This window comes from Numida meleagris, chromosome 3 (assembly GCF_002078875.1).
Source record: "Numida meleagris isolate 19003 breed g44 Domestic line chromosome 3, NumMel1.0, whole genome shotgun sequence".
NCBI lineage: Eukaryota > Metazoa > Chordata > Aves > Galliformes > Numididae > Numida > Numida meleagris.
The window spans coordinates 92,554,255-92,577,341 of NC_034411.1; the positions used below are offsets into that span (position 1 = coordinate 92,554,255).

A 23,087-nucleotide genomic window follows, 5' to 3' on the forward strand; every position below is an offset into this window, starting at 1 on the left:
CTGTGTGTATTACTGGATTACCAGTGATTTTGATTTTTGACAAACTTGTTAGGAATTTGCACATTAATAGCTGTTGCACTTCAGAGACAAAGAATAATATATACAATATTTCAGGTTGGGTCAAACATGGACTCTGGAAAAGATAATTTTCCATTTATTTTATGAATACTTAAAATAAATATGGGAAAAAGATGGGCAGTTAGGAACAAAACATCTAAATGAATTTTAAGGCACTAGCCTCAGAAGTGGAAGTATTTAGGCATAACCATTGTTATTTTCTGTCAGAAAGACCATTTAAAATACGCCAGTGACGGTAATATATCTCAGACAATTAAGAGCCTGATGAGTTGTGCTTTCCCATTTGTGGCTGAGTAGTAAAAGAACCTATAGTTTCCTATATATTGAAGTTAAGATTTAGAAGTCTTAACTCAGTATCTTTGGTCTGCTGGGGTAACGGAAAGGAGTTATGAAGATACGGTTGTTTACCTTCACTTAGGATCTTTCCTTTAACATGATATGAAATCAAAACTATTTATGTAAAATTCAGTTCAGATTTTAAAAGTTTGAGGCTTGAGCCAAGTTATGTTTTCAGCCAGTACACTACTGACTAAATAATTCACCAGCTCTGGTAGGAGGTAAAATCTCATTCATTAATTTCAGTCAGGAAGAGGAGGAGAGCAACATAGTATTGTAAAGGCATTTGTAGAATATGAAAATATAGAGTAAGAATTGCCTTCAGGAAAGATATATGCACAGTACCGCTGTGTGGCTTCCAAGAGAAACTGAACATACAATACACAATTTGTGTATTAATCATTGTACACATTTACATCTTTTTATGAGTTATGTTTCTTATACTGAGTGGAAAAAAAAATGTAGAACTGACTCCTCCTCCTCCCTCCAATCCCTGGACTGTTTCAGCTTACATAGTAAATCAACACCCAAGACTAAATAAACAAAATCTGCTACCCTGTGGTTTATATCTTCTGTTGAAGCCCATGAGTTCTGCTAAATCTAGAAAAAAACTTCCATGGAATTTACTTATTTCTATTAATTTATCAAGCCACTAAATAAATTACTGTTCTTTTATACTTTTTCTAGAAAATTCTGATTTAACCAGATTTCAGTCTTACCAAAATAATCATACTAATTTTAAATCCCATATTAAGTAGCATGTTCTAATCTGATTTCATTCAGTGGAGCCACAGAATGGCACAGTGTTCCACTCATGTTTGCTGCAGATGAGCCACTAAGTGAATCCTGTAGCAGTACATTCACGTAACTATATATTTTTTAACGTATACATGTATTGCTTCAAGTAAGAAATGAAACTTTAACATTTAGCGATGACTGATACCAAATTCAAACTACGCACTTCTCCCTCATTAAATATAGCCATGTTCTAGGATGGGGCCTTGTACTTCAGCCAGTTTATCTTTTTTTCTTCTAAAGAGCTGGATAGTGAAGGTTCTTTTAAGTGTGAATTTCAAGAAGCCTCTTAGCTTCCTGGGGAGGGAGCAGGGTATTCAGTGTTGTGTTTACATTTTGTGGGTGTAATTGAGGAGAAAATGGAAGCTAAATGCCAGTTTTGAGATAGGACTTTCTGAATCGCATCTATAGATCACATTTAATAGTTTTCTTCCTGTTTGAGATATTTTGACAACTAAATATCTAATTTAAGGAAGAAAGGGAAACATATCAAGGCTTCTTGAGTGAGTGTTGACTGATCAAAAGTTAACGATACTAAAATATTGGATGCAACCATGTTACTTTGCAGTATTAGGGTATTATGTGAATAGACTGCAGGGTTTTGTTTGTTTGAAACAACTATTTTTCATGAAAAAAGAAATTCAGAATTCTGTATGAAATTGGAGCAGCCTTGTGGTCTGAGCATTTCATGAGATTTTAATGCAAAGATCTGGCCGTCCTCAGAAGTCCACAGTGTATGTCCGAAGTACTGAACTTCTCCAAGGTGGGTGTTCCATTCTTTCTTATTGAAGCAAATTCTCATTGGAAAGAGACTGACGTGTGGGTAAATGATAGTAGCTACCTGAAAATAGCATCTGATTATCAAATGCAGATTCAGTGAACAGAAAGCAAAAGGAGGACAACTTAATACCAAACACTTTATTACTTATGCCTGTTATTTACATTATTTACATATTGCACGTTAGCTGGAATGTTTTATACATTTATTATATAAAGTAAATTAATGGCAGCTTGTGTTTGTGTACAAAATCCATGCTCCACTGTCCCCAAAAATATTTCTACTTGGAATTACGTTTCTGGTTGTCATGCAATTAGTCTCCCAGGGTACAATGTGACCCCAATGCAAGTTTGTTTTAACCAAACTTTTAAAAATTTGCATAAGCGTGAAGGATATCAAGTGACCACAACTACTGTGGAGAAGATCTTTAGTAGTTCTAGATGTACTAACAAACATTCCTTAAAACTGTAGAATTAAGCAACAGAACATCAATTTTCTTGTGAAATATTTGTGTTTACGTAATTTTTGGCAGCATTACACATCAGTTGTGTTGTGTTTTTAAGTATGGAGCATTATGTATTACTGGCAGTTATGCTACTGTAAAGAGAATGTCAATCTGCAAACTTGACAACATACAAAATACATGTTAAAAGAATTATGGGAAGTAGTCTGTCAATCTGCAAAAATAAATCTCTTGTTCACAATGGAATATGTTATAAAGGTAATAAGTTCTATTTCCCTGTTGGTTTCCAAGGCACTTCTCTTGGTTCTTGATGTTTCTTTTCATGGTAACAATATCTGGTGGATTAAAAAAAAAAAGAAAAATGCCCGTTATCATTTTTATACTTAGATAAAAGTGTTTAAGAATGTAGTTAGCATAGCTAAAATAGTAAGTAAATAATACTGGAGAATTCAGTAATAACTTCATGAAGATCTAATAGTACATGTAGTTCTACTTAATTGTTTTGTTTCATTACTCAAGGCTGAGTTCTGGAAATCATTCTTGTTTTTGTGCTGATTCATTTCAGGTAGACAGAAGAGATTTGGAATGCTACAGTTCTACCAGCTGATAATATGCCTGTAGGTAAGTTTAGCCTACACCTGTGTCTGCAGCAGTGAGGTCAAGAAGTGCACAAACAAGGATAGCATTAATAGATTGCAAATTTCTGTCCTAACGCCTTGCTATCAGGAAGCTGTTCGTACAATGTTTAGTAATATAAATCATCAAGGTAAGGTTTGAAGGATTTAGGAAGGATTTGATGTTTCATTGGGCCTGTTAGTGAAGAAGCTTGGACTCAGAGATAAGAAACAAATAAAAGTAATTTCCTGAGATTCAGTCATAGAGCTATTGTTCCTGGAACCTGCAAATAGTGAGGCAACACAAACTGAGTAGAAGCTGCAATGGGTCAATTTGCTGCCAGTTCTAATAACTTTTCCCAGAACAGGTTCTTGGAATGAAATTACAGCCATTTCTATAGCATTGGTATTGAAAATCACTGTTACAAAATTGTAGGTTTCTACATTGTGTATGTACATGTATTGTCTAGTGTAGAAATGTTAATTCAAAAGTGGTGCAGTGAAGGCTACCAGTCCCTCACTCCAGACCTTTAAGCCAGCTGAGAAAATGTAATATGACCATCAGTCATTGTGCGTACGTATCCAGAAATCTATCTGCAGTAACTTCTGACTATGTTGACATTTTCCACAACTGTATTTTCTAGTGAGGTGACCATAAAATGCTGCAAGTGGTGTCTACCCAGCTTCATGTGTTTCTAAGACCATGTGTTAATGCCCTCATTGAAGGAAAATGCCCTAACTAAAGAAAAATGTTAAGTATAAGTATGTCTTACGGATGTCAGATGTGGAAAATAGAAACAAAACAGTAGTGGATTCTCTGATACTAGAGTTCTGCTGATGCCACTTTTCATAGTTGTTATTTTCTTATTTTGATCTGAACATACATATCTCTGTCACGATCTATGTGAACTCTGATATTTTGAGTTTCTCTACATTTTCTACTGCTTAAGTGTAATGTGTAATGGTATCATTTGAATGCAAAGTCAGACTTGACATAACCCATTGAAAATCAAACTATTGATGCATACAGAAATACTCGTTAGTATTATTTAAGCGTATATTTAATTCTGCAATGTTTTTGAAACTGTTAGGAAATGTAATAATGTTACAGACAAGCTTAATATAATTTAGTTTTCTTCTGGCTTTGTAGATAGAACAAATATTTCTTTTATGTCCTGCCTTGGAGGGGAAAGTGATGTAAATTTTCTGTCTTACGTTTTGATCTGTTTTCCGTATGTGTGTCCATACTGTGCTCTATTTAAAGTGAAAAGTGATGGCTGAAAACAAATGAATGTGCTTTTAGTCTGATTAGAGTGTGAGACAACTGACAAGTTAAACACAGAATTCAATAAATAGTTTGTTCATTACTAATAGTAATGGGTATATGCAGCTTACCGAGGCTGAAAAAGCTAGAACTGATTGAACTTATTTGAACTATTACCTGCTCACGTACAGATACCTGATCAAAGTCTGTGGGTCTTAGATTCTCAGTGCTCAGGTAAATTTCAGTAAATTTCTAAATCCATAGTATTCTCAGATTTTTAGCCTTAATCTGTTGCTGTACTTTTTAAAATTTCTTATCTGTGTTACATGCATCAGTCTAGGAAAATTAGACTAGAATTTAGGATAGTCAAGTAGTGTTGTTGGTGGAGAGCCTGTATGCTACTTGACTGCAATAGGCGTAAACTCCATCTTCTTTAACTCTTATTTTTTGTTTTCCTTTGCTAATGCAATTAATAATAATAATAATAAACATACTGCAAAGGCATATTACTTCTTTCCTAATTTGGTTCTAGTCACTATCTGTGCATGATGTTAAATTCTGAGAGAGAACAATACAAGAGAGGAATTTAATGTTTTAAACATCAGTATAAATTTTAAAACATTGCACCAATAGGACTCTATAGCAGAATTTCCATACGCTAACGTCTGAAATTCCTTTTCCTTCCCCATCAGTGAATGCCCAGGTGGAAGTTGGTTCTAGTGGGAGCATCAGGTCACAGAAATCCATGCAGCAAATATGAAGCTGTTAGTGTTACATCTGCTGCTACCCACAGAAATCCCCTAGTATTTAAAATTCAAAATTGCCTATTAACAAAGTTGAACAATACCACAGTGGTAACCAGGTATGCGGGCTACCTACTTAGTTCAAACCAGTGGTTCTGATAAAGTCTTAAATTAGTTTCCTTGGGAATTATTTCCTGCCACCAAGCAGAAGTGATTTAATATGTCATGGGGAGTTGTATATGATGGATCAACATATATTTCTAGAAAAAAAAAGTGTTTGTTTTCACTGAATAATATGCAAAAGTCACATGTGAATTCCAACTTCACTTCCTTTAAGAAATGAAAGTGTCTGTGATGTTTCTTCAGTGCACTTGGACTTAGTCTGAATAAGAAACTGTAAGAAAGCAATTAAAGGCTGCTGTTCCACAGTTAGAAAACACTTGAAGCAAAGCTTAAGTAAGAACCCAGTATTTTTGCTTAAAGATCATGTGAAATAATGCGTATACAATATGGTGTACAGGATTGGGATGTCCAGTGTGGTATTTGTTTTCTCTTTATGTATTGAAAGTTTCCAAATTTCTGTTGTACTTTCAGCTTTCTTAACATGCATTATGAATGTGGTTAATACATCTTAAGAAGTTTAAACATTTTTTTTTTAAATTTCCAAAGAAAATTTTAGTTATCACTGTGCTTTAGCTTATTAGGATTTTTATAAAGAATCTTTGACCTTCTTATGTATATGTATTGATTCTTGCCCTATAATGTACATTATTAAGCAAGAAACATTGTTTTTATTGCTTTTATTTAAAATATTGCTAGTTATATCTGCTTTTCTGGGGAATAAATAACTAGTAGATTTTTCATGTACTTTTTGTATTAAAGTTCCCTTTCTCACCCTTCAGTCTTGTATTTAGTAGTTTAAAACTTTAACGAGTTTTATCTTGTTCATTAGAAGGAACTGCAGGAACTTTAAAAAAAAAAGTTTATATATAAACACTTGTGTGCAAGCATTTAGTTAGAAATAATATTCAGCACAGAAATATGTAATCATACATTAAGTTGCAGTCCCTAGTCCTTACGGTACAAGGAGGTGTTAAGAATGTATCATGAAATCACCATTAGTCTCTAGCAAACACCTGGTCATGGAAGAGGGAGGGTGCCAACAGTAGCACCTGTGGTTTTCAAACAAAAGTAGTAAAATGTGACTGAAGCCAAAGTGATTGTGACAAATGCTGCCAGGGAGGCTGGATTTTCAGATTGATCACGGTCTGTTGCAGCAAATATACAAGATCTTCATTGGGAACTACAGGTGAACACTGATCAAGTGTTTACTGAAGTGAATCTTGTTCCTGATGCTCATTAACCTCCATTACAGACAGCGTAATAGTTGTTGGGTATACCTGTATGGCAGGGCAAGCATTACATATGGAAGCTGTTAGGAAAGCTGGAGAAGAATGAGGCTGAAGGAGAGAATAGTGTCGAGGACAGGACTCCAGCATAGTTCTGTTGAGCACAAGGGAAAGGTGTTGCAGAATAAAACTAGTCAGAAGCGGTACTGGTGGCAAGCAAGGAGTACAGTCTGGGTTGCTTATCAGAAAAGGGAGTTCTGCGTGATGTGTTAATGTAGACACACTGCTCTGCATTGACCAATGCACTCTGAACAAGTAAAAGGGATCTAACTGAGCCCCTGCATTGCTCAGATATTTGGGACAAGCAAACTTTGAAAGTATACTCTAAAAAGTAGACAGGGAAGGGAGCCTAGTTACATATATGTAGGATAAATGAGACGAAGAACATGTTCTCTACTACTTAGGAATTAGTCTGAGCTTTAAAATCGATACTAACTAGAAGCTTTATGGCAGAAACCAAAAATGTGTATCGCCAGGCTATTAAAACAACCTCTTAAAGTAGAGAGCCATCTTAAGCAAGAATGGTTTTGAAATCTTGTCTTGCTAGGTTCAGAACTGTAAAACTGCTTGAAAATTCTCTGTGGAGAAAAATGATTGATCGATAAGTGGAAAAATAGAAACCCAACCCAACCCCTACCTTTTTCTACAGCTCAGTCCATGAAATGATTAAAACAAATAAAGCCTGCTTTGTAATTCTCTGTGTGAGCGGATGTCTTACCCACACAAAAATGAACTGATCCAGTGGAAAAGATGTGCGTAGGAAAGATCCTTAATTTTATGGGGACACCAGTGGGGATCACTAGGCACATGTGATAAAGAACAGCCTTTCCTTCCACTGATAAATGTTGCTTAAGAGTTCTGATACTATTAATGGTTTGTATCTTTGTGGAGGAATACAGAAGAGGAGGCTTGTGGGGCCTTTAGCCATGCAAGTTAGCTGAGCAAAGGAGTTGCCTGGCAAAATAAGATGGATTGTTTTTTTTAAAAAGACTTTCACATTGAGTGAGAACTACTATAGTTAGTAGTTTGTGCTTTCGTGGTAGGATGTAATGATACAGATGCAACTTCCAAAAGAAGGGAAGAAAAACTCTCTGTTCTGATTATCTGCTTGCTAGTCTTGGTAATAATACTAGTCACCTGCCTGTCACAGGTGAATATTATTCTATAATAGCCAATTTCTTCCTTGCTTTCTTTGAAATGGAAGGTTGAATCCTTAGAATTCCTTCTAGTTAGGTCAAGATATTTACCTATTTGCTAGCTTTTATTCGTCTTACTACTATATGCAGTTGTTTCCATGATTCCATCCCTGAACACATGGAGTGAGAGCAAAAAGATTCCTTCCTATGGCTGCATGTTTCAAACAGTGACATCAAGTCATGTAATACAGTCATTAGAACTTAGAAACCTTCTGCTTTGAAGCTGGGCTGGTTTAGGTCTACTTTAGGAAGTCAAACAGAAAATACTAACAGGAATGTTAAGGTTAGCATAAAGTCAGAATGCTGAATTACATCTAATTATTTAATACATTATCTCTGCTCTTGCCATTAGAAAAGTATTTGTTAAAGTCTAGCTGGAATCCTTTCTTGCAAATTTACAAATTACATCTTATTTATCCACGCAGGGTAAAGAGAATGGCTTATGAAACCTTTTATGAAACTGAATAGCTCAATTATGGTTTCTCATACTCATCTTTTCTTCAGATTAAAAAATCCCAATTCCTTTTAGCTGTTTGTGTAAATTATGTTTTCTTTGGTCATGCATGTTGCTCCTTTTCAGACTCTGACCAAGAAGCACCAGTATGTCCTCAAGTGTGGGGTCGTAAATTAGATGCAGTATTCACAGTGAGGCCTTACCAGCAACAGTGATTATTTCAGGTGTTTTATAAACAGTGTTTCTACTTACAAATTCTATCTTGTCCTTTGCCTTTTTTTCAAGTGTGACCTGGTTGACTCATGCTTAGTTTGTGATCCACTATAATCTCTACACTTTCTACAGAACTATCTGTCTACCAATTCAAAACTTGCCATATATTTCTGCAGTTGACCTCTGCTCCTTGATTTCTTAATTCTGCTTTCCCTTATATTTTATCCCGGTTCTAAACTATCCAGCTAATTTTTCAAGATTATTTTCAATTTCAGTATTGTATTCTCTGCTGGTTGTGTATGCTACACCGCTGTCATCAATAAGTATACTGACTTCTGCCACAAAAAATTAATGAAAATGCTGACCAATGACATACCCATAATGTAGCTGTGTGACTCTGATACAATCTTCCGGTTTGACGCTGAAGCACTAATAATGTGAATGTTTTTCCAACCATTTTTCCATTTATTTTGATAACATCTCCCTAACTTGCTTGTGAGAATGCCATGCAAAACAGTTTCTGTGCTTTAAAAAATAAACTAAGATCCTTAAACATTATTGCTTTTCTCAGTGACTCTCTTTAAGATATGTATCTTGTCACAGAGTTGAAGTGCGATAACATTTGTTACTGACAAATCCCTATGGGTTGTTACTTATTCCTTTGTCAAAGGTCACACTTCTGTCTCAAATAAAGACTGAGGACAGAATTTATATTTCTCCTTTTGTATCACTTTTCTAGAAATACAGATCATTTGGAAGAACTGTTTTTTGGAGCATGCTGAGATCCCTCAAAGTACTTCTAGGAATTAGTGGTATATGTAAGCAAAAAGAGAGAGAATAACCATAGGCATGAAAATCCCAAGAAATCTGGGCAGCTTAATGTTAGTTTATCAGTGCTACTAATACATTTTAAGTACCATAAAAGCACCTGCGACCTATCTGCATTTATAAAGCTGTCATGTGTGTAGCTACTTATATATTAGCTTATGCTAAAATGTACCCCGTAGATCTACAGCTGCACACATAAAAGGGCTGCCGCTACCAATAGGAGTGATTGTATGCTGAGTTAACTCTTGAAAAACAAGCTATGGCTGTCTCTTGTTCTATAACAACAAATTCACTATTTGCTAACTGTATAATGCTATAAATTCACAATAATTCACAACTGATGTACATGGACTTATTATATAATGACTTCCACTAGGGGGTAGCCTTTATTTATTGCCACTGTTTGCCAGATTAAGTTAGTTACTCCAGATATTCTGAAAGAGGAACATCTTAACCAAAGAAAGGTATTATGAGTTTTCATGTATGAAACAAAATCCACAGCTTTGCTGTGCAGTGGAATGTCATTACTGCTCTCAGAAAAGCTTACCTTATCCCTCCATGCACACTGGGCTTACTGCCAACCGAGTAAGAAGCCTGGCACATCTTTTATAGTCTGTCATGAAAAAAGAGCATAAATACAGACATTACTAAAGTAACTGATTTTGCTTTTAAAAATCAAAATCAATAAAGGTGTGCAGATTACTGTTGTAATTAAGTTTAATGAACAACTTAGTTTGCAACAGTATAGAAATCAGTTCCTTCGACTTAAAATGCTAGCGCATAAAAATTTTGTATCTGAAAGTTGGTCATAACAGCAGACTAAAGTACCTCTTAGTTGTCAATGCTACTAAGCTACCCGAAATACTAAAGTTATGCCAAGAAAATAGTTTTGTGCTGGTTCCCACGTTGTTGCAGCATCAGAGATGCTTTTAGTTTGTCTTTCAAAGGCAAAATAACAACATAGAATGAACAGTAAGCTTAACCTGTAATCAGAATATATTATCAGAAAGTAATATCATACTGTGCATGAAGCATTAAAGAAAGAAGTTTATTTCAGGCTTGTAGAAGACAGTTCCTTTAAAAAGGTGCTAGTCAGTCCAGTGACTGATGTTGATTTTTATTAGGCATTATTTTCATTAATGAGTAAGTACATCTTACATTCCTAGAGATGCTATGTTATCAGTCTTTTATCTCACAGCATAGTTATGCTATAATTACCATTTGTACAAATTATCCTCCATTATCCAGACACTATGTTGGTAGGTATATCACCTGTCAGAAGGAAAAGGCTAATTCAGACATAAAGGCCAACTAGTTTTTAGCTTCACAGCTTGAAGTACTTGTTAGTACAGAGTCAAATGATATTTGCGATGTGATCCTTATGAAAAGGTAATATGACCATTTCTTTCTTTAAAACACGCTAGTTTTGAACAACTCCATCTCCATCGATGTAAACTGAACATGATCTGGTTAGCCATTATCTGTAAATCTTTACATTTCCAAGGCAGTCTTAATATGAGGCCTTATGAATAGGGAGAAAGCCTTCAGGTCTTACCCAGTATGTCTTTAAAATATATTTAGCTGAAATATTTATTAATACTTGAATCTTGGAATCAGGAACTCCTGTTTCTATTCCCAGCTCAGCAACTGACCCAACTGGTTGACCTCAGACAAGTAAAATAAAGTGTGCTTCCATTCTGAAAGGACTGTGCTAAAACAGCATCTTATTCAGTACGTCCATCTTGGTATGGAATCTGGAGTCATGTCTACTGAGCGATAAATGTTGATTTCTGATCTATTTTAAATTCTCTGTGCTGCTAACACTCATGAGATATAATATGAATTTGCTTCTTTGTATCCATCAGATGTTTTTTTGACTTTTTTTTTCACTAAGCCTTAGAAAGTTTTATTTTTGTAATTTACTGAAGAGAAAGGTTGCAAAGTCAACATGACTGGTAGATTGGTAACTGAACTTTGAAAATATGTAATGCCTTTAAAGTACATTATAGAATCACATAACAGCTGAGGTTGGCAGGGCTCTCTGGGTCCGTCTGGCCCAACCCCTGCTCAAGCAGGGACACTGAGAGCAGGGTACCCAGCACCACACCCAGATGGCTTTTGAAGATCTCCATGGAGGAGATCCTGCACCCTCTAGGCAACCTGTGGCACCGTTCTATGTAGATAATTAATGAAAAGGAAATAGCCCCAACTGGATTCCTGTTCCTATTTTGAATTTGCAGCACTGGAAGTTAAACATGATAGGTTTAGGAGACAAGTCATGTGTTCCTATGAAGAACAGACGCCTTTGATTTGGAACAAAAAAGGTGTATGCATAAATAGCTGAGGAAGCAGTGTTTACAGTCAATCTGCAGTCTGTTCACAGTGAAAAAGTTGTCCCTTCACTGTAATATTAATGCTGAAAAGCAGTGCAAGAAATACACTCTTAACACTGTGTCACAACTGGTATTCCATATTTACGCTATTTTAGAGTTCTCTGTTGTTTTATGAAAATTAGCCTTTGTTTTTAGCACTTACATGCTGGGATGGTGCAGTCCCTTGTATTGTGGTAAAGCCGATGAAAGTGTTTACTACATTTTGGGCTAAAGTAGAGTGGACCTGAAATAGAAGGAAAAAATAAGGATCAGCATAGCTTGCAGGAGGAACAGCATAGCTTATGATATGTATGCAAAAAAAATGGATACCAATGCAAAATTAAGACATACCTGTTAAGTGCTTTAGAAACTTGTCTTTCATCCTCAGATCTCTGGGAACAATTTCTGATGGAAAGAAAAAAAAAAAGTCACTGTTGGTAGGGACAGTGCTTGGCAAGTATGAGAAAAAGGAATAAATTCTGACCAGCAACAGCCACCACCACCTCTTGACAGATGCACAGGAGTCAAACTCATTCACACACAGTAGGCCAAATGCCAAACACTTGTTTTACATTTTGAATCCACTGTGAAACACACTGTGATGATGAAACAGGTAATGTCTGTTAGGTGTGCGGTCATTAATGCTGTTGACAGGTAACTAAGAATCAGATTTTAGCTCTCCATAAATTGCATTATCCCACTTACCTGCTCTAAATTCTCTACAAAATGTTGATTCACAGTTAATCGGGAATGGCTTATTCCAATACTGGTAAGGATCGAAAGGTAAATTCAGGTTTGGTTCCATGTCTTGTCTTCCAATTTTCTTATGCAAACATCTTATCTATTCTTTTGTCGGAGGTGTGTTTGTATGAGCACTGTCCTGCTGTAATCATGAAACTGGACTGATCTACTTACAGGAATCTTTTTTTCTTTTTCCCCCTCAAGCTGTAAATAAAATTCACAGGAAATGATCCCAAGCAAATTGCTCTCTTCTGGCTCTCTGTATTTGTGGTTTACCACCTTGCATATTGTGTTCAGCAGATGGCAAAATGAAACTGGTTTACTGAAATCCATTTTAGCCCTAACCCTTCCCTGTGCCTTCCTGATTTACAGCTATCTTTGATTGCTTTCCGTTACAAACTCAGTGCTGACAGCAGAGTGCTGCTTGTGTATGATACCCTACGTGGTGCTTTATTTATTTGACCATAAATGCCTGAGCAGCCTTTTTCATTCCCCTGCCACCTCTTATCAGATATAAAGCAGAGAACATTTCCATCCAGATCTGATTCACTTGTGAGGTTAGACACTTCTCGAAAGTCATTCTTCATTTACTTCTAACTTTAGTCAGTATAAGTAAAATTGACCTTATCATATTTGACCTAATTATGTCATGAAAAGCATTAAAACCACACATGCTTCACTCAGAAATTTCCCAGGGGACAGACTCACTGGGAAAGCGATGCCAAAACTGAAATGAAGAACTCTTAAGTAGTAGTTCCTTTTCCAAGTTGCTGGGAATAACTCCGTGATGACAGGATGAAAGCTTCTGCTTGGGAGTCAGTGACACTGGTACCAGTGTTTCTGTTCGGTTTTGGTTTTACGTCTGTGTAGATAACTGATCAGTACAAGCCAGATGTTTTGCACCAGTATGCTGATGTAGGATGGCCAGAAACTGCTAGTGTTTCAAGCTGAGTTGTGCACATTAGTGTTCACTGCTCAGTCTGGCGTAACTTTTCAACATTTATAAAACAACATGTTCTCACTGCGCTGATCTTAAATGGAACAAAATTCTCTTCCTTTGTATATTGGTTAATCACCCAGATGGGGAAATAACATTTTCATGACAGTCACCAACAAATGCAAATCATGAGGATATTTGAATATGAATGAGACTGAAGAAAAGGTACAAAGGAGCTCTATGAGATCAATAAAGGCAAAATAAATAACATACTAGCACAGTAAAAGACAGTTTGGAAAAAGGTGAGCAGACATCTGCTGGAAAGTGTTCACAAAGTCACTTTTGGTAGGAGGGGTAAGATAAGCAGCAATGCTCCAGGAGTTTGAGAGGGAACGATAAATAAGACATGGCAGCAGAAGTCACATCAGCTTTCAGCTGGACGCACAGAAGCACTCCATGAAACCAAGCCACAGACCTCCACCCACCCCTTTGCGTTTGGTATGACTGCTTCCGGACTGCTCCGGACACCCAGCGTCTTATGGACGAATGGAACCTCATGGAGGTCACAGAGGAGCCACTCAGCTGAGCAGAAAGCTGACTGAAGGAGTTACTCAAAGCATTCACAGCTTGTGTGGTGACAGAGGAGTACTCTGCTGTAGTTCCCTAGTACTCATCAAAGGTGTTACCTTCAGAGTACAAAGAGGACTGAATAAAGCTGGGCAAAAAGTTAAATGAAACGACAGACTTCTTGGTATCTATCAGGGCATGGGCATAGAGTCCTACAGGGGAATCATTGCTAGCGATTAGCAAGAAACACTTAAACCAGGCACATTTTAAAAAAAGTAGACTATCAAGAGAAAGAGCATTTTCGTCCCTTCTTTGATCTCACACATTTCAGTCTTTTCCCTCGTTGGTAGGTTTTGTTCAAAGCCCACACACAGGAAGTCAGACTCAGCTGAGTACATTATCCAGAGGGTATGAGACTCAGCTGTGAATGGAGTTTTTTCTATTCCCAATGTGCCGCCTGCATCAGTTTCTGATACCAAAGCGAGGCTGCAGGTATTTTGGGTGGTGAATCCTCGATCTAAAATTGGTAACCTGATATCTGACTCCCCAGCACCCTGCGGAACGACAGAGATCTAAGCCATGGGTTGGGACTTACCAACTCTCTGCTCATCCTGGTATCCTCCGTAGTCAGCCACTTCCCTCCGATCCAAGTTGTAGTCGTGCTTGGAGAAGTACTGCACCCCACTGTCCTTCTCCAAGCGGTACCTCTTCAATTCCTGAATGATCTCCATGATGAGATTTAAGAGACTCTGCCTGTCCTTCAAATCCGTGGCGTCGGTCTTCTCTTTGCAGTATCCTGCCGAGAGCACCAAGAGCAGCAGCCCCAGCAGCCCAGGAGACCTCAGTCCGCTCATCGCCAGCTGTCCTGCGGGCTGAGAGCGCCGGCGGAGCGGAACGGGAGCTTCCCTGTTTCACTGCGAGAGAACAACAACGGGAGTGGGTCGGAGGTGGGAGGTTCACGGGGGTGAAACGGGGAATATCGGGGGGAGCAGGAAGACCGCTCCGCATGTCGCACAACGCGGGGGCCCAACTTTCACAAGTTGGCAGCGGGCAGCGCCGCGCGGGGCGGCAGCATCTGTCCACAGCCCGCCCGTGGCTGCCGCCCCGCGCCGCCGGCGTTCGCTCCGGCCGCGTCTGCGCTGCCCGCTGGGCGGCTCCGAGGCGGCTGTCAGCCGGCAGCAGCGGGAGCGGGACGGGGAAAGAGGGCGGCTGCCCCGCACCGCGTTACCTGCGTGTCCGCGCCGAGGCGAGGCGAGCTGCGTGCCCCCGGGCAGCGGCGGGGAGTCCTGGTTGCCGGCGGCTCGCCGCCCCCCTCCCGGCCCTCTGCTCCCTCCGCATCCACCACCTTACTCCATCGCCGCCAGCCCCGGCGCACCGCTTATATAGACTGTAGGATGGACATGAGACGGCAGATAGTATCGACTTGGAAGTGGGTGGAAAACAATAAAAGTCCACTTGGCAACCTCGGGAGCGTCGCCGGCGCACCGTCCCCCCCCCTCCCTCCCGGCCCTGCCCTCGCCGCTCCCGCCCGGTCCCCCCGTCCCTCCCCCGGCTCCGCGCTCGGGCAGGGCTCAGTCACCGCTCTCCGACGTAAGGAGACGGTCCCCAGCGGGCGTGTGCGGTGCGAGGGGGCGGCGGCGGGGAGGTGTGGAGGGGGGGAGCGCCTCGCCCCGGCCTTTAATTAGAAACGCGCGGAGCAGCCTCTGCAATATTCATGGCCCTGGCGCGGCTCCCGCCCGGCGCTCCCCGGCCGCGGGGCCGCTGCCCGCCGTCACCCGCCGGGGGCCGCGCGGCGGGGGCGGGCGGGGAAGCCGCGTGTTTACCAGGAACTTCGGCTCGGGGAAGGGGAGGTGGTGGGGCGCCGCCGGCGAAGAGGAACCCTATTTCTGCTCCCGCCGGCCGGGAAGCCCGCGCAGAGGTGGTGCAGCGAGGTCTGGGTGTATGCTTGGCACGGGCAGTGCTGGGCGGCGGGGCGGCTTCCTGGGTCGGCGCTGCCTGGAAGCCCTACGCGGGGAGGAGGAGGGCGGCGGGGACGGGGACGGGGACGAGACGAGGACTGGGCACCGGCTGGAGCAGCACCGTGTCCCGTGAGCGCCGTGCTGCCCCCGCCGGGCAGTGCCACCGCGCTCCTCGGCGGCGTTCTGCCCGGCTGAGCCCCTCGGAACGTGCGGAGCTGAAGGGAAACGCGGGTGAAACACGATCCGGCTGAACTTTTCTATTTACTTTGATTGTGTGTATAAACCTCTCCCTTGGCAGACGGGAAAAAAAAAAAGAAAAAAGGCAAATACAAAGTTGGACCGCGTGGCGGGAGCGCTTTCCAAAGCCCGAAAGTAGACGGGGGCGGGGAGGGCCCGGCCTCAGCGGGGCCGCGGGGCAGGTGAGGCGGCAGCGAACAGTGACCCACTGCGCCGCGAGGCGGCTCCTCCCGGCGGCGGGAACGGCGGAGCGCGCGGCGCTGTGAGGGGCGCCGGCTCCGCGTGCGCTGTCCGCCGCCGGGAGGAGCAGAGCGGGCACGGCCCCGCGGGCGCTGTGACTGAGAGACAGGCTCGGAGACAAGACTGAGCAGGAAGGGCTTGGACAGAAGTCCAGAATCCCACCTTCTCTCTGGCTTTACCTGCCAATTCAAGACTCAGGGAAAAGAGTTAATTGGAAGAGTAGCTCAGCAGCGACAAAGCATGGCACTTGGCATGACATAACTTGATGTGGTGTATTTACAAGTTAGGCACGCCAAATATTGACACTCTGGCTATGTGCTGGGGTCACCTGATAGACATGGGCAAGATGGAGAACCAAGTAGGTACGGCCCGGTGTTCATAGAGTCATAGAATTATAGTTAGGGTTGGAACGGACCTTTGAAGGCCATCCAGACCAACCCCCCCTGCAATGAACAGGGACACCTGCAGCCAGATCAGGTGCTCACAGCCCCGTCCAACCTGACCTTGGGTGTCTCCAGGGACGGGGCATCCACCACCTCTCTGGGCAACCTGCTGCAGTGCCACACCACACTTACTGTAAAAATCTTTTTTCTTATGTCCAGTCTAAATCTCCTCTCTATTAGTTTGAAGCCATTTCCTCTTGTCCTATCCCAACAGACCCTGCTAAAGAGCCTGTCCCTTTCCTTCTTATAGCCCCCCTTTAGATACTGAAAGGCTTGGTCTCCATGCCCTAAGTGTGGAGCAGCCTTTGCTAAGTATGCACCAGGCAGCACTGCTCCATTCAGTTCACAAGTCAGCCACATTGTCCCTAGTAATCCAAATGTACCAGGGAATTCTGGCATGGAGACCAGCTGCCATGGAATGGTGATTTGCATTGCTTTTTTCCTCTGGTTACCATGAGGTAGCTTCATAAAAAGGTGTCTGGCATGATCCAAAAACATGCCAAGGACAAACTAACATCATAGACCATTTCAGTGCTCAGAAATACTCCTTTTTAATTTATTCATTTAAATTCAAAGTACTATGGAAATACTAACTGGGATATGAAGCAGATAAGTAACACTCTACTGTCCTTTCATGCACACAGAAATTGAGGGAAGGGTCTGTTCTGGTTTGTTTATGTTAAATTACAGAAATACATGTACAACTCCCAGTGCAGTGAAGTGAAATTTACACTGGACGATTTGGAATGATAACTTAATGTTCCAGCAGGTTACATTTTCTTAGGGTTTGATCTAAGCCAACTACCTAAATGCTAACCGCTGCCAGCTCCTCTTCAACATATGTATTGCCAAAACTGACCCCCAAGACTTCCGCCCACCCTCAGTCTGGCTCCTGAGTCTTCTGAAGTGAGTAGGTGCACTGTTTGCCATTAAAGATCTTGGATTTCTTCCCTGGATACTAGGAAGCACCTGACTCTTGTCAACATTAAGCAGCCAGGCTGCTGCAGAAAGCATTCTTCCAGGATTTACAACATGTAAGCTTTAATCTCTTCAGGTAGAGATGAAAGATGAGCACAGCTTCACAGCCAGGACCAAAACCAGCGTGCTTTCCATGAAATAAGGTTGAGGAGATAGTAATCCCAAGTCTGAAAGAGCAAACTGAACCAGGGTGAGCAGATCATAGAAGCAATGCCATTCAAGCACTATTTTGGCTAGTCCTCTAGGGATAGATTTCATTTTAAAATACCTGGTGTGATTCTTTTGGCTTATTTTTACAGAATGTAAAGTGAGCGAACTCCTCTGCAATCAAAATCGATCAATAGATCTACCTACAATGTTATTGAATGCCTTATCATTAAAATACTCATTGTAATCTTTGGAATAAGGAGCTTATGAAGTGAGCACACCCACATTAAAGGACCACATGCTGTATTTGGTGGATAGATTTAACCACTGTACCATTCCCACATTCCCTTGGTGGGTTACGAAACAGGGCCAACATTTGGATCTTGGAGTAAAAGCCACGCAGAATTTTAGCTTTGTTAAGTAACACACATTACTCACTGTTTTTACCAGCTCCACTCTATTATGCCATGTTGAGATAGTAAAAGGAAAGATGTCTTGACTTTTTTTTACTTATGTGGTGTATGTGAAAACAAGAAAATGTGTACTCCTCAGTTCTGTTGTCTAAGAGTGGTGAAATTTTCATGCTAAGAGCCCTACGGTTTCAAGCATGCTCTTGTTTCAGCTGATTATAACAGACATAAAGGTTCCTATCTATATTTAATAGAAGTAAGTGCAACATTTTCTCAAGTGATTGCAGAGCAGAGCTGATTGTCTAAATCAGTCTCATAACCAATACAATGTATGCTTAGAAGAAAATTCTGATGGATGTTCTTATGACCTGGCTATAAAAATGCTCCTTGCATTGCTCTTTATTGACTTCAGAACCTCAAAATAAGATTTCAAAATGCATTTTCTTCCTTAAACATCACAACTGCTTGCAGTGATCTTAAAAACTGAAGCTATACTGTTTGGTTAAAACAGACTTTTCATTCCTCTCGATAAATCTGATGAAATGAGGTGGAGCTGGTAGTTCTGAATTGAATATTAGCTGGTTAACATGGCAAATGGACTTCCAAAACATGGGAAGTCTTATAAAAACGAGGATTTGATAGCCACAGATACTCTTTATAATTTAAGCTTCTTATCCCATATAAAGGTTAGTAATTCCTATTGAGGAACTTTTATCTCACCAGATGTTTAAAGAAAAATTGCACAGGCAGGTGGCAAGCAGTTTTTTTTTTTTTTTTTCTGGCAAGTGTCTTTGTACTACTTTTAAATCACTGTAGTATGCAAGTAAGCATTACTTTGGAATTTACAAGCATAATAGCTATTTTTAAAAATCTATACAGAAAAGATATACATATTGCATCCAACAGACAACGCTTTCCAAAATCTCTTCTCCAAGTTACGAAAATTAGTAATATGTTTTCAATAAAATGTATTGTACATTGCTATAAAATAATATTTATGCACCTGGCTCAGACATCTCTGTGAGCCTCCAGCTCTCAGAGGCAATGCCCAATGACAGCTGCTGGGGAGAGTAATGATGAGGCATTAAGAATTCCTGTAGCACTGAAATCAGCCAGAGAATATATATAACTTGAACAAAAACTTCAACAGATGTTAGGGGTATTAAAGCCAATTGAGCATTTTAAGGGCTTTCCCCAACTTCCTACCTGATGCAAATGCCAACAAGATTAAAATCCCATCAATCATCACTGCAACCAAAACTGAAGAACTTTGATATAGTTCCTAAATATTTTATCGGTATATATATATGATCAGTGCCAGAGTGATGTTTGTTAGAAAGTTTAAAAAATACCACAAAACAGATTTCTGGCTACGGCTGTTCTATACATGTAAATTCAAGGCTAAAGGCAGCTCTGTATTGGCCAACACATAAGACACTGAGCACTTTCAGAATTATCCTCTCTCAGTTTTGCAGTGCTGGATCCATGCAAAGCTACTGTGGAAACTGTCCTGAACCAGCAGCAGAAGGAAATTTAAGTGTTCTGAGAGTAGTTTCACCTTTTTTAGCCACCTTGCATTGTGTTCAAAGTATCCCTTGAAATCTCAAGGTCTGGAGACCACCACTCTGAATTATTCTCTATATAGTTTTTCAGATACTTTATTCTGTAAAGTACTGATAAATGCCCCAGAGAAGTAAGTTAAACCTCTCTTGACAGTTGACCACAGAGGGATGCTAACATAAACCAGAACCTTAACTTTTAAGCAGCTGAGGAGATTAATCCCGTTTTAAGAAACTTATAGGCCATAGGCAGTTCTGTAGCTACTGTGCAGCAGTAAGCCTACTATATGTGTGTTCGCTGTTGACTCCTGTCTGTTCACTTACAGTGATATAGCTGCAGCTGCAAGAAACTGCCTTACTATATCGAATGAAGAGTATGAGTAGAAGCCCTAGCTGATGCCTCATTAGCTGATAGAATGCATTATGTTTTCTGGCTTGCTCTGATCTCTGTGCAAAAGGAAAGAGGATGTCATCAGTGTACTTAGAGAACTCAGTAGAGGCAGAGTAGCTTCCTCTTTCATTCTCAGCAATGGTTCTTAACTTGAAGAGACAAGCGAATCACACGTGTTTTGTAGAGCCATTGCTGACAAATGACGTATTTTCATAGTACAGCCTAAATTTCAGAATGTTAACTCACTGTATGTTTGCACTATTTCTTTAAAGATTTATGCTAAAAAACAAAAGTCATCTCAGGCAACATGAGGATATCTCACGTACGACTTGTTAACAGCATCTGAATACTAAGCACAAACATCTAGAACTTGAAAAGCAGTGATACATTTTTCCTTATGTGGATCAGTAGGCAGACACGCTGCTCATCTATTGAGCAGGCTCTATGACTATCTGGTGGACAACTGGCTGACTTTTTGCAGTTCAGGTGTAGAGCACACCTGTCAGCAAGATCATGGTCCAGAGACTGCTTGTAGGCAGCCATACTTTTTGAAAGACCATAGGGCTGCAAAATAATTACTGGTTCTGTCCTTGCAGAAAGCAGCTTTGCAGTCCTGATCATACACTGCAGCCTCTTCATGACCAACTTCATAATGAAAAAAGCTGCTTTCTTCGGTAAGGCATGAAGTTTATTCAGCAGTAGCTCGAGACCATAAGGAGCAGTCTAAAGATTGCAGACTTTGACTCCTAGCCTTTCTTGTGCAGAATCACTTCGAGTCCACTGGAAGTTTTCCACTAGCCCAGGCTTGTGGTTATTGTCTCTTCTTGTATGGAAGACTGCCATTCTTTAGAGGAGAGAAAACATCTTGAGTCAGCCAAACTGCGGGAAATCCAGGGGCTGGCACACACAGGCTACGTTTCTAGGAGTAAATGTAATGTGCTCAAGACCATTGCTAAAGACTGTGTTACTTAAGCCAGCTGGCACAGGATAGGCCACATCCATTCTGTCCATCCTTCTTATTCCCTGTGAGAGGACAGCCTTACGCGAACTACTAATTACTTCCTGTGCTTCCTAACTTCCCAACAGTACCACAGAATCAATGGGGAGAGTTGTCACAACCATGTGTCAGGGTTTGCTGTAGCAGTTTAACAGTGTACATGACTGGACTCCAGTGCCTGGAACCCTCCCTAGTGGCATTCAGTTTTGTCTTATGATGTAGGTACAGCCTGTGAGTTCTGCCTGTATTTCAAGGAGGAATGCAGGCAGCTGCAAACCAGCCAACCTTTGAGGACTGTTACCAGTTAGAAGAGCTTACTGGGGCTTTTTTTTTTGCATCATGGCCTAAACTGGAGTAAAACAAACGTCAAAATCTGAGAACTCGTAAGCAGCTTCAAAAATAAAGAGTTCTGTCTTTACTATCAGGCAGCTATACAAAGCCTCCACTGGAGGCAGCAAAGAGTCTATGTAAATCTGGAAGATTCACAGTGAAATCGTATTAGTTGCAAAATAGAATAAAAAGGACCTAAAAATATCTTTCTTTTTCTTTTTTCTCTTGTGTACATTTTCTTTTGAGTGTAAGATCTTTTAGATCCTATATTGCAATGAAACAAAATTGGCAATCTTTTTTAGTTTTAGCCTGAGGGAAAAGAAGCGTTTAAAAAGCAATATTGTAAGACCTTGGCAAGATGGTCTTTCTACTAAGACAGAAAATGACTTTGCCGCACATTACATTATTTGTAACAATCTATACTGTACTTAATGAATTTTTTACTAACATGATTGCTCTCTTCAGCCTCTTCTATCTCATTTCCCTCCAAAAACTTTTAGTCTATTTTTTAACAGAGAAATCCCCACACATAGCTGAGTAATACTGTTTTGGAACCATTGGAAGTGTTCTATACATTTGAGTTTTTATTATTGATATTATAATTGTTTTCAAATTTTTTATATTATTCCACGATAAAAGGTCAGGTTTGTATGAGTTTGCTTCACAGAACAGTAATGCTAAATGGTTCTAAAACTGAAAATTGTCTGTATTTAACATTCATTACAAAGTGGAGCACATCTTCAATTTGCATGTGTTATTTTTTTTTTCTGGTGTTAAATTCCTGTGTTCCAAAAATCACGTTATAACGATCTTTTCTACCATCGTTAGTCTAATTTTTTTTAAATTATCACTATTTTGGAAACACAACTAGAGGAAAGGAAAAAAACACACCACAAAACACCCATGTAGCTGTGAAAAGACTTTTCATTGCTGAATTAGTACCTGTTTGCTGTCATCAAAAATAAAAATCTAACTGACAATTCACGGTGTATGTTATTCATTCAGGTTTTACATGGGACTCAGCCTAGATAATAAAAGCATTCATTTTCACATTTTCCAGTTGGCACTCTCATCTGGGAAAGTCTTTACGCATTTTTATAATGATTTAGAGGAAAAAGATACCTCAAGGGAAAGGCATTTGTCTTAAAATGTTAATTTCCAATTAAAATATTGAATGCAGAGATTATTTCTCTTGTATACAAATTCCGGATTTTTTTTTTTTTTCAGGTATACCAAAGAATTTGGCTCTGTAATGAAAGAAATGCAGATAGACTTCCATCACTGCCAACAGGTATAGATATGTTTACACTTTCTTCTTACTTGTTTTGCAGTGCAAATTTAGTGGAAATACCACTTTGATATTTTCAGTTAAGTCAGAAAGTGCAGTCAGATGTTTCTATTAGGGGCTGTTATAGAATGAGAGTGCTCCTTGGTCAGCTTTGACCAATGCAGCTGTGATCTTTGCAATTATTCCTTTTGAAAACACATGATCTGAAGTAAAAAACAAACAAACAAAAAAAATCAGATGGAGATACTTGTCTCCTTTTCTTTGTCAGTTTCTTGCTCTGGAAGTTACAGGAGCAAGAGGACAGTATTCAAAATTGGGTTT

At 40.0% G+C, this 23,087-nt stretch overlaps 1 protein-coding gene and 1 long non-coding RNA gene across 7 annotated transcripts in view; one reads left to right on the forward strand and one right to left on the reverse strand.

The window, feature by feature from the left end:
• On the reverse strand, nt 2,113–16,201 carry ALKAL2 (ALK and LTK ligand 2). 6 transcript variants are annotated; one of them, XR_002436501.1, is made up of 7 exons: nt 15,017–15,306; nt 14,384–14,702; nt 11,895–11,948; nt 11,707–11,787; nt 10,390–10,443; nt 9,719–9,784; nt 2,113–2,785 (listed from the first exon to the last, which is right to left on the reverse strand). XR_002436501.1 is itself a non-coding variant. In XM_021390200.1 (7 exons), exons 3-6 carry the CDS (start codon nt 14,640–14,642, stop codon nt 9,720–9,722), a joined length of 459 nt encoding a protein of 152 aa, XP_021245875.1. In that variant the 5' UTR covers nt 14,643–14,702; nt 15,017–15,175; nt 15,612–16,201; the 3' UTR covers nt 2,113–2,785; nt 9,719. The 6 variants fall into 6 exon arrangements, 4 of the variants coding, with proteins under 4 accessions (XP_021245875.1, XP_021245874.1, XP_021245873.1 ...); XM_021390200.1 differs by lacking the exon at nt 10,390–10,443 and adding an exon at nt 15,612–16,201 and having other exon boundaries at nt 15,017–15,175; XM_021390199.1 differs by lacking the exon at nt 10,390–10,443 and adding an exon at nt 15,368–15,474 and having other exon boundaries at nt 15,017–15,175.
• Nucleotides 15,628–23,087, forward strand: part of LOC110395598 — a 55,207-nt gene continuing 47,747 nt past the window's right edge. The window contains exons 1-2 of the long non-coding RNA XR_002436502.1: nt 15,628–15,706; nt 22,706–22,769. This is a non-coding gene — a long non-coding RNA (uncharacterized LOC110395598). The remainder of the gene's footprint in view (nt 15,707–22,705; nt 22,770–23,087) is intronic.